We start from the raw sequence: 12,025 nt of genomic DNA on the forward strand, positions 1-12,025 counted from the left end.
CCTTTAAAAAAGCGTTGCAGGGGTCCTTTAAGTGTGAATGTGATACAGTGCAATTGATTCGAGAATTACGGCCTTTTCAGAACACTGGAGTCGTGCCAAGAAGCCTTCATTCTAAGATTGTACAGGCAGAAAAACAAGGTATGCATGAAGCTTCATCTTTGCAACTTGTATCATTGTTGTGCGCTGTGAATACAAGCCTGAAGCGAGCTTCAAAATTGATATCCTGTGACTAATGTACACGTAAGAGATGCTCAGTAAGGCTGTCTAGTACTGACGTCGTTATTTAAAAAGTGTCTTAAAGTTACGTAAAAAGGGTCTCTTTAAAAATGAAGCCGTGTGGAGTTGTATGGGGCTGGCCTTAAATGGATGTCGTGCAATTGTAGCAACTGGAGGTGTGCAAGTCCGAAAGGCTCGCAAAGCTAACTCAAGCCCACTAAGAGACTTCATTGCTTTCAGAAAGGATTCGTCAAGGGACTCTCGGACAGTGCGGTTGCGTTCACCCACGGTTTCTCGCAAGTGCAGCGCATGATGAGAAATCTTTTCGTCAAGAAGCTCTTTCTGTGGCCAAGGTTTCAAGCCGACGTTATCACTTCACTAGACAAGAGAAAGGTGGGCCAACACTTCTTATCTCCTCTTTGCAGTGTTTTTGGCTATTTTTCGGCAGTGTTTTCGGTCCTAATGCTATTTTTTTTATTTACAAACCAATTTTTATGAAACTGCACAGCAATTTGGAGTTTTCTGTTTTCCGATTTCAAATCTGCAGTTAGATTTTTTGCAAGTTGTTTATTTGTTTAGATAATTAGTGATTGATTGCTCTTATTTTGGGTCACAATTACGAAATAACCACTCCATACAGAATAGTGATTACCCCGTGGCTAGGCAGACAAACGACTAAAGAATACAATGCTGGAAGAATTTTTTTTGATTTAGCTATTTTTGGTCATTTTACAACACATTGAACTTCACTCCTCCCGCGTTCTGCCAGAGATGGCTCAGAGGTGGGGTCAGTTGAACGCAATAATAATTTTCCAAAGCCTCCGTTTAAAAAATTTGTTTCTAAAATTGTATTTTCCGCACATTTAGGTATCAAAAGCAAAAAAAAAAAAAAAAATTGCAGTTGTACCTGCTGTGGGAGCCGACATATCCGAGGGTGAAATTTTAGCTTAGCGTTGCAAGAAAAGTGTCATTTCACCATCGAGTTCTATGCGAACTGAGCTGTAGATTGCATTTTTAAATGCTATTTACAATAAAATATGGCACCCTGTTATGAGCAAATCGCAGACTGATAGAAAAATGGCCGCGGATGCCGCAAACGCCATTTCCAAGGAAACAATTTTTTGACCGTTTTTTTCGGCCCCAAAGACCCATGTGCCCCCTTAAACAGAAGCTGACGATTGTACTTATGTTGGTGCACCCAACTAGACATGCGTCGATGATGGCCCGGGCCAAGAACTATGTGAAAAATAGCGTGGCACATAGGACAGGACAAAAGAGCTGCTACGGTAGCGGTGCCTTGGCTATTTTCATCTGAGCTGTAGGTTTTTCGTAGCAAGCTAACAGTTTTTCATAAACATAGTCAGTGTGCTATGCTGAGCAAGGTCTGTTGGAGTTTGGGCATTTTGAAACTCTATATTGTCACGAAGCCGGAGACGACGCAGTTGTCTTCAAGGAAAACAAGTTATTGGAGCGAACTTGTGCTCCCCTAACAACTCGAAGAATACACAGGCGGCGAAACAGCAATCAACAAAGTGACGTGCGAAGGCGAACGTCGACGATTCGAATGCCGCGGCGTCGGTCCACGGGAATTTATCTTTAGGTGCGAGTGTTTCTGGAACCGTCGAATTACATTCAGAACAAAGAATATTATTCTAGGCTGTTCACGCTAGTTCGGAACGCTCTGCCTATCAGAAGAGATAACACATACGGCATAGAAAGTATGAATGGAACACGCGCTTCCTTTGGCACACAGATAACACAGACCGGCGCAGCTGAGCGGTAAAAGCAAAACACAAACAAACAAACCCATTGCATAGTTCGCGGCAATATAGTGCATGCAGCAACAGCCTATATTTCTCCTCTACTTTTAAATCATAGAACACATAGGGACAGTGCTGATTTCGCTGGTTTGACCCGTGCTCGCAAGCGCTCAATCGTGCCACTTCAAGTTTCTTTTAGTGGAGTGGGCCTGAGTCTGTCGCTGAGAGCACAATAAAAATTGCTTGAGCATTAAAATTTTGCCACAGAAATACACTTGAGGTTTTCCAGAATGAAGTCGCACGGATCGGGTGCTTTGGTTGTTAAAGCATGAAATCTGATTTTTTTTCTTTTGCTTTAATGTAAACATTACAGTAAGGTGAACAAATGTAATGTAACGTAAGTAATGTAAAGAAATGATGGTTTACCAACTTAAAAGCCTGCCACATTTTATAGTAGCTGAATTCACAGTGTCAAAGTTTCCATTTTCATTGCTGAACATTGTGTTGCAATGCTGATCATCGCCTAACATTGTGTTGCAAGTCGCAAAAAGCCCTGTTGTTGCAGGTGCAGGCATGCCAGAAGGAGGGGAGTTCCTGTGTACTAATTTTGTACTCTTGCAGCCGGAAGTCATAGAGATCCGTGTTGGAATGACTCCTGCGATGAACACCATCCAAATGGCCATCCTGGACATCATTTCCAGCTGTGTGAGAGAAATTAAGAAAGCCAATCCTTCGGTAAGGCTGGCAAGGTTTCTGCTAGTACTGTTTGTTTTGCTCCCTATTAAGTGCACTTGAGCCTTTATTAAGCGAAGTGGGCAATGGTCGCTGATTAACAAAGGAAAGGGAAGTACTCGTGGGTCAAGGAATCTATTAACAAAGGAAAGGGAAGTACTCGTGGGTCAAGGAATCTATAGAACGCAAAGAGAAAAATTGGATATTGGAAATAGTAGCGTAAAAACAAAAGAAGTGGAAAGTTGCGCGTAGCGCTAAGGTCATCCACTACCACCGACGACGAGGATGCAGTGTGTTGTATTTAGACCGTGCTCCGGCTCCATGGCCAAATTGTAAATACCTACATCGTTCGCATTTTCTGTCGTTCGGTTTGTGTCCTGCTGTAATGTAACAATATTACTGAGGGGCAGAAATGTCGTAGGCTTTGTGTGTCCCGTCATTTATGACTGCTAGTCTGTGGTTAAAGCCACGTATTATGCAGTGTTATTAGGCTGTAAAAAGAAGTTTTACGGGGTGCTTGCCTTACCCTCATGACGGAATGCCGAGTACGTGTGAAATCTTAAATACAGGCGTAATTTTGGCTGTCTCGAAAAAGCTCCCCCCCCCCTTTTGTTTGAAGCTCGACATGGAAGACATGACCGTGGAGAACACCATCGCGAGGTCGTTTGAGAAGCTGATCAAGTTTCAGCTCGACCCCGTGTGGCATCAGCTGGGGAAGAAGACCCGGGGCCTCGTTTCGGACATCAAGACGCTCCGCACGGTGCTGCTGTGAGTGGCCATGCACACTTCTTTTCACCCTCGCCACCTCGCAGGCGGCACAAATGTGGTAGTGCGGCAGTTGCTAATGCCTTGTTCCTTTGTGCGTGCAAATTTGGTTGTGGCTGTAAACCAGGCAGGTATGAGAGAGACGACTTCGCAAGTGGTATTTGTACATTAAAGGGACCCTGCAACACTTTTTTTCAACTTTTTTTTTTTGAAATCGTAAATGCTTGCACAACTTAGTAACCCAACACACCCAGTTCTTAGATTAGGGGGTCGTAAGGTACTTTGGCCAAAAATTACTGCTCCATGCCCATCAGATAACTTGTAAACAGATAACTTGTAAACTCGCTCAAAAGATTTTTCTGCCTTTCCCGTTATTGACGTTCTTCGATAGCTCGAACTACGTCTTAAGGCCATGTAACGGCTGTTGGCCAGTTTTCATTCAGTTGCAGCAATGAGCGCATTTCGATAGCAACTTCAAAAATCAAGCTACAAAAACACAGCAGAAACGGGAGGCGTATCTGGTGTGACGAGCAAATCGCGCAGTGCCGCTCCGTGCTGACGAAACTATAGCTTTCGCAGTGCTTCCAGAGACGAAGGAAGGAGTGAAAGCGCTTATGCAAAGTGTTGCAGGGTTTCTTTAAGTACTACAGCGATGCCGTCTTGTAGCCAGGGAAGAACTGGCCTAACTACCTAGTAAGGAGTACTTTCCTAGCTGGAAATTCCTGCTACATTTGAATGGCGTGTAAAAAACAAGAAAAGTCGATTTATTTCATAGCAGCCATTCCCCCCAAAGTGTATTAATGACATTTCTTCCTTTCAGGTTTGGGGAAGTCACAATACATGCAGTTTGCTAACGGCAATAATGTTTCCCTGAGAAATTTTCTGTTTATGTGTTTACTCTTTATGCGCCAATATGAGGCATCCTTTGTTACTACAAATATTGTTATTCAGTTAGCACCCACTCTTTTTTTTTCTTTTTTCTTATTTACGTCTTGGCTGTACTAAACCTCGCTGTCAACTCTTCCTCCCAAGATTTGTTTACCACTGTTCGGTCTGCTTGCTTATCGGGCAGATAATTGCGGCAGCCTTTGAGATTGTGAACATGAGCGGGGCTTGTTGTGGTCATGCCTAATCTTGAAGTGCATATCTTGCAGGTACTTGACGCAGCACGACAGCGTTACCTTCTACAGCCTCGTCAAGTCTGTTCAGTGAGTAAGTTTTCCTCAGGTTGAGGTGACCATGGGTTTTCCCGCTCAATTTAAAATTACCCAAGTGCCATCTAATTTAATTCAGATGCCAGCTAATTTAATCCAGGTGCCAGTGAATTTAATCCAAGTGCCAACCAATTTAATCCGGGTGCCAATCAAATTCATCCAGCTGTCAAAAAAAAAAAAAGGTTGTTCAGGGGTGTTTTGTGCAAAATTAGGCACAGCTTTGCAGACTTTGTGGTGCGAGATGTGGTGAAAACATGGTTTTTATTGATTCATCATGTGCGCACAGCTTTATGGACATTTACTAACACACACTTTTTGATCTGCTGGTGCCGTGTGCTGTGAGCTGGTCGTTTGCGAAAGTGCCGTCAATAACTCGCGTCAGAAGCATCGTCAGCTCCTCGCGTAACAAGGCCTTTAGAAGTTCCTTTGATAAAAACACAATACTTAAAATTCTTTCGTTACCGCGCCTATTCAGAATCGTTCAATTTGGTCGATGCTTTGGGAGCGCCTTTTCATAGTGTTCCAGGCGTTGCTCGAACAAGTAAGGCTGTTTGGAGTTAGATCAGAAAATGGACTTTCAAAGTCAGTTTTGTTTTCATTTTTGCAACGGAAACGTGATTTTTGACACGCTTTTGAATCACCTGGGTGTGGAAAAGGGGCGTGGTCATCGCGTGTCACTGCTACCAACGAAGAATGCATGCCACTCGTAATTACTGTTTATTAGCGTTTGTTTTTTGCTATCAGTGCGTGAAGGGTGAACCAGCGAACAATTTTCAATCATCAGGTTCGCACTCTGTCAGTAATAATCCCAGAAATCGGCTGAAAATGTCAAGCAGTGCCTGGTTGCAAAGCTGCTTTATGATTTTAGGCAGTTTTATTGCCTTTGGGCATGTTGTTCTAAGTTCTGTGGTAGTTCTACTTACCCCAGGACCATTCGCAAACAGTTTACAACGGTTTCGGTTTTGTTTCTGCACCGCGAAATTCATATTTAGCGCTACTACGCAGTTACCAAACTTCAAGGCTACCTGCAATGGCGCCTGGAGCGTCCGCGACTGATCCTCGAACAAAGCACGCCGCTCCTGCTTTCCCCCCACCCTAACCCAATTTCTGCGATAAGAACTTCAGATGCAAGTCAAAAGATCACACCCAGTCGCCAGATATCTGTTCCGCCGAGGACAGTGCTTCAAACCGGCCTTACACTGCCAGCTGTTCGCTTTCCAGTTTCGTTTCTATGCGAGGGTATATCCGGGTGTCTAATGTTGCTGCTTAGTTGAACTGTCAATTCGGACGGAGTCTCTGATAAGTTTTTGTGCTGTTTCATTTGAAAACTGTTAGGTGGCGCTGCAATAGAGCAAGCTCGTTGTGCTGATCTTTTTCATCGCGCAACTGCCACTCGGCCAAAGATCGCAGGGCACGATTCTAGTGCATCGTGCCTCATTTTTGCGAGCAAGGCTACAACTGCGAGTAAGAAGATGATAATAAAGCTCAGCTTTATGTTTTGAGAGATAACTGACCGTGAACGTCAACAAGCATCAACCACGGCGTTCCATTTTCAACTTCTTGCATGTTTTTTTCCGCATCGCGTGCTTGTCCCAAATATTGTGCTTGCTGTAAATGCAAAGTCAGTCATTGATAGGATGTTTTTACGTTATGTGGGGGCAAATTGGTACCTCTGATAATTTCAAACCGCCAGAGTTATTCCATAGACCCACCAGAAATCACACATTTTGAATTGGAGGTTGGGCTTCACTGCATGGCACGAGCACCGTGCATGCTGACTTTTTGTTTTATATCTGACAAACTGTTCTGCGCAAGTCGACATTTTTTCTAGGGCGTGTTTTTGAAATGTTTCCCTACAAAATTTATATTCTAATTTTTTTCTACTACCGGTGGTTTGATATACACAACTCCTTTTTAAGTGCGAATGCACTTTATAAGCGACCCCAAACCATCCACCGCCGGCGGCGGCGGCGGCGGCGTCGGCGTCCGCAGTGCTCCTCTATATTTAAAAAAGAAACAGCATCCGGCGCCAGGTTTCGATCCGAGGACTTTGCGGCCGCAGCGCGACGCTCTACCGACCAAGCCACGGACGCGACGCTGATATCAGTGTTAGTGACGCGCCTTATATCTTTAACGCATTCAAACTACGTCGTCAGCGGCGTGCGTTGGCGACTCAGCGGCGTTATAGCGGCTTGATAACTGCGTGGTGTACACGTGATACTACAAACCCGATGGAAGAGAAGGCGGCGAGGCGGTGGGCTGCGGGGGCCGAGCGCAAGCGCCGCAAGCGGGCCGACAACCGTGCATTCGCACTTTCACATTCTCCCCCTCGGGGAAATGCGGGGGAATTTTTTATCATTTTTTTCGACTTGACAAAAATTTTGATTTTGATATTTTTTTTCACAATTATGATATGTAAAAACATTTAAGAAACTGGTGTTATTGGAAAGACCGTTAAATAATCTGCATTTTGTGTTCCTGTAATTAGTGCCTAACCAATTTTTTTAGCAGAAAAAAAATGTTTCCTTGGACCCCTAAAAATTGGTCAATTTTCCGGTGGTCCCGAGAGAGTTAAATGCCCTTATTAATGAATGTTTTTCTGCAATTTTAAGTATTATTTCCAAATTATAATATCGCCTGCTCGCGTCAGAAGTATCGTGTGCTCGCGTAAAATACGCTGGCAAGTCTGCTGGAGTAACAATTCGCGAGCAGATGACACTTCTGACGATCTCGCAGACAATCAACACACGGCACCAACAGTCAAACAAGACCGCTCTCGTGATTTGTGCTTGTTAGTAAATGTTTATTAAGCTGTGCGCATAAGATATTTCACACATAATGGATCAAGAAAAACCACGTTTTCACCACACCACGCGCAACAAGGTCCACAAAGCTGGCCTAATTTCGCACAAAACACTCCTGAACAACCTTATGACAGCTGGAATAATTTGGTTGGCGACCGGATTAAATTGGTTGGCACTTGGTATAAATTGTATGGCAATTGGATTAAATTGAGCGGGAAAACCTGCAGTTGACAGAAAAATGTCAGCATAGCTTATGGGCATAGTTGTGTCAACATCTATCGTACTATTCTGCGTGGCACACTGGTCTAGTCAACCAAAAATTATTTCGAAAAATCGTACAGTTTGCGGTTGACTCCAGCTGTGCATTACTTGCATAGTGTTATGAAAACTGCTTTTTAATAGACTGCTACGGTTAGTTGAGGGCACCACCACATAGTGGCATTGTTTTTGTTCTGCCAAAACATAATATCAACTGTAAGAATGTTGGATGCGGCTACTACAGCATATGTTTCTTCACGCTAAGGTGGCATGTCCCACGCAATGCAGGCTGTTTTCGGCCACGGTATTCTGATGAATAAAGGAAGCGGACTGTACGATAAAATTATCGCTCAAAACTAGTTCAGTGCTCCTTCAACCTTATGCATTCAGCTGTTGCATTTAAGTGCAGCACACTAATTAGTGCATGATTGGACCTACCTTCTCATTATGTTAGGTGCTTTGTGTTTTCACCTTAACCTGAGCGCATTAACCCTTCCAGACGCTATGTGCACAACTGCGTACATTTAAATCCTGCGATTTTTTACAAAAACAAATGCCAAAGCTGAAAGTTTTTGCTAGTTTAGCATAATTTTTATCCTTCGTCTAACAATGAAGGTTTTAGGGCCATATTGCGGCTGGTAAAATTACTAAGACCATGAACAAAATGGTGACGCACGTGACGGCTTCAGCGGGTGAGCTTTTTCAACTTTTCCTCCTCATTTTCTTGAAAGACTTGCGGCCCTAAAATATATAGAAACAATGCATGTGACCTAGATATACACGCGTGTGGAAATATTCAACGCTACTTGACGCTCCTGACCTCTGTGACACTATGTACACAATGCTGTACATGACCGTAAAAAAAACTAAGGTTGTGTTCTGATCAGTAACCTGCCAATTCATCTTACTTGTTGAGATACTCAGCATAGAAACAACAAACAAAAATTTTGTAGGGGGGGGGGGGGGGGGAATAGCAACTGCCATCTGAAAGGGTTAAGATCACTGTCATGTAGTCAGGTTTGAACCATTTGCAATTTGAACTGAACATGTGGTTCATTGGGTGGCATCTTTATGCTTTCTATGCCTTTCAGTGACAGTGCCACATCTGCAACGCACGTCTCTGATTGGCTCTTCTTGGACGCAGCCGAGACACTCTACGTTGTGAGTGGCCATCTTCATTTTGCCGTCTATGCTGACTTGTTCGTAGCTTTATGTACTTTATGACGAGGTGCCAGGTGTTAAGCCCGTAGCATTCGCACCTGATTGTGGTTATGGTTTATGTTAAAAGCAATCATAAGGTGAACCTTCACAGTTTTGAGGTGTATGTCCTTTCTAAAACCTTGCAAAAGAGTGCAGAAAATTTTTCCTTTACATGTCTGGCATAATCACCTTGCTGGGAAGTATCAAAACTAACTGCTGATACAATAAGTTAGAGGTGAAAAAACAAACAAACAAATAAAAATTAAAGCCGTTCCACTCATTATGAAAGCTGTCGGAAGTGCAGAGCAGTGATTCGCCATAATGCTCTGTAGCGCCGTTATCCGCTCACTGCTACTACCCCATGCATTTCAAATTTCCCGCCTTTGCAGTGCTCGCGTGCCCCTGCCTGAAACTGCGCCAGTGGGAGTTCTGTTCCTTTTGTTGTGCTTGCTTTAATTTCATGTGCTGGAGCTGTTTTGCGTCATTTCGAGCGCGTAATTTTTTTCTTACGGGGCTGGAGCCTTTCTGTGTCATTTTGAACGCGCCCATTTTTTTTTTTTTTCCACGTGGAGCCTTTCGGCGTCATTTTGAACGCGGCATTTTTTTCTTGCGTGGCTGCTTTTTCCGCTTACTATCGTAAAAACCAACCCTACGAGTGTTCCTAACTAAAAGGACACGGACGCTGCTGGTTACTTACGTATATTTTGCCTCAAATGTACCTATAGTTTTCTTTGCACTAAACAATGGAGAGATGTAGGACAAGCACGAGCACGAGCTTATCACTGTATAAACCGCTTAGCTTTCGAAGCATCTGTGGGACCCCGCGACGACAGCCGCTATGACAATATGCCATGTGGCTATACTTGGGTCCAGCGAGCAAGCTACTACGACAAGGCAGGCACCTAAAGTGCTCTGCATTTCAAAGACATTCGAAGTAGCATCTTAGCGGCTGAAGGCTTAGTTTTTCGATTTACCGTATTTTCAAGAGAAAGTTTTGGTTACTTTTTTTAGAACTTTTGTTGGTGTGTCTTATACAGTGGTGCAGCTTATATGTAGGTTCCAAAATAATAGAAGAAAACTTACTTACCCCCTTAGTCTTTTTTTTAGATTTTTATCTGCACAGAAAGCAATCGCAGGCTTGTGCAAGAGTGGTTTATAGGGGCTGTGGCTTACACACTGTAAAATGCGGTGTGTCTTTTCAACCAGTGCTGAATTCTATATAATGTAAATGGTGCATGTGCTTATAAGTGTGTTCCTTTTCTTTTAAGGCTGTTTCTCACATTCATTTTGATCATTTGAGATAGCTAAACTTGGCTGAAGGGAGCCAGAAAAGAGCAAGGTTAGAATCAGTGTTGTCTCGCAGGCAGTCAAATTTGTACATCTGTGCATGCTATAGCCGTCACGCACACGATGCAAAATGCCGTTGTCTTTGCAGCAAGCAAAGGCGAGGGTTTATGGGCTGGAGAAGAGGCCGCGAAAGGAAGACCCGAAGTCAAAGAATTCGGACAAGAAAGGTGAGACCTGAAAACATTGGTGTCTCACTTTGTGCAGATCAGGTGGGCATCCGCATTTCTGACATTACATACACCTTATAAACCAGCTGAGACACTTTGTTGGTCTAAAGTGTTTTCACATTACAGTTTGGGCTGTGACCTTTGTTTCCATTAGGAAGTGAATGGAGGGGTACTGCAAACTTACATCTAGTCTTTTATAGTTGAGGGATCTTTGAAGAAGTGACGAGGTGGTAGGCATTGTATTGCCTTTCTTTTAAAAACTGCTTGATGGAGGCATGCTGCTGTTTTCGGGGAGTTATTTGGGGCTAACGTAATGTTGCAATCGAGTATGGGAGCATGACTGCTTGTGGTTAGTTGCCTCTGATTGGAAGCTCTAACTTAAAGGGGCCAGGTAGACAAAATACAACTTTTTTTTATTCGGAAGATGTTGTGTTTTATAGTGCCCGCAGCACTTGTTCAGAAGCAAACGATGCTTTATTCTATGAGAAATTAATCAATTTAGGTTAAAATTTTGGTTCTCCCGCCAAATCGTGTGTTTCGCGACGTCTGCGATGACATCACAAGAACCGCTCTGCAACCGATTGCGGGGGCCTTGTTTACCATTAGTCAACCTAGATGGAGCCACCATACCGCGGCGGGCCATTTTCTGCCGTTTTGTTTTTGACCGTATTTGCACCTGGTTTGTTATTGTTACGGTAGAAAGTAATTGTTTTGTAAAACATGGAGTATGCTTGACAAGCAGGGTCACGTAAAAGAACGTCGCTTACGCCAGTCGGCCAGTGTCGTGTAAGACAACTCCAAAGCGGCGGACTGCTGTGCGGCTAAAGCAAGCGTAGTGCACGCAGTACTAACTGCAGTACGCATCAGTACTTCTATGTTTATGTGTACTTTCGTAACTTTCACTGTTTACCCCACCATTCTTACTGCTATATACAAAATGTACCCTTAATTTAAGTGCAAATAGCTTGTTCTGCAAGCTTATAAGCCCTGCCTAACTTGCACTTGCTTTCGCCGGCCTCAGCCAATTGTAGAGCTGCCACAGGTGACATCCTAGGTTTTGTGGCAGGAAATGAGCTAGTGAGTCGCATGGCCATTTCCTTAGTTTCTAATTATATAGCTTATTTGAGCAAAGTTTACGTTAAAACAGGTGTCAGTATGATTCTAACGAGGCAATCTTTCGAATGAACCAAACTTGTGCTTTGTCGGCATGGCTCCTTTAAGGAACGTATGGCAACACGGTGTAGTGGAGAGCGGGGGCCAAAAATCTCTGTCGTGCAGTGGATCCATCGTTCCAACCGGAGCACAGTCCAAAGTGGGCGGCGTTGTCCGAGATCCTGGCTGAAATTCGACACGAAAACAAGGGCCGGGGCGACCTGAACACCGTCTTGATCGTGGCAGAGGACGACCGGACGTGTGGACAGCTTTCCGAGGTGAGTCCGCCCTCGTTGCCCTTTCCCAAGCCACGGAGTTCTGTGCTTATGCTGCGTGCCACGGCCAGGCTTTATCATGGAACAGTATGTATGGCTGGTATCCCAGGAAAAATTTGCACATATAAGCGCATG

The 12,025-nt window shown here is 43.9% G+C and overlaps 1 protein-coding gene across 1 annotated transcript in view; it reads left to right on the plus strand.

The window, feature by feature from the left end:
- Window positions 1–12,025, plus strand: part of Mei-9 (DNA repair endonuclease XPF mei-9) — a 61,478-nt gene that overhangs the window by 17,120 nt on the left and 32,333 nt on the right. Inside the window, exons 5-12 of the mRNA XM_077694193.1 lie at window positions 81–138; window positions 457–609; window positions 2,598–2,711; window positions 3,328–3,476; window positions 4,628–4,681; window positions 8,841–8,910; window positions 10,385–10,463; window positions 11,742–11,893. Of these exons, the coding sequence (XP_077550319.1) occupies window positions 81–138; window positions 457–609; window positions 2,598–2,711; window positions 3,328–3,476; window positions 4,628–4,681; window positions 8,841–8,910; window positions 10,385–10,463; window positions 11,742–11,893 (829 nt within the window). The remainder of the gene's footprint in view (window positions 1–80; window positions 139–456; window positions 610–2,597; window positions 2,712–3,327; window positions 3,477–4,627; window positions 4,682–8,840; window positions 8,911–10,384; window positions 10,464–11,741; window positions 11,894–12,025) is intronic.

This window comes from Haemaphysalis longicornis, unplaced genomic scaffold (genome assembly GCF_048455015.1).
Source record: "Haemaphysalis longicornis isolate Haplotype H1 unplaced genomic scaffold, Haemaphysalis longicornis Haplotype H1 scaffold_12, whole genome shotgun sequence".
Taxonomy (NCBI): Eukaryota; Metazoa; Arthropoda; class Arachnida; order Ixodida; family Ixodidae; genus Haemaphysalis; species Haemaphysalis longicornis.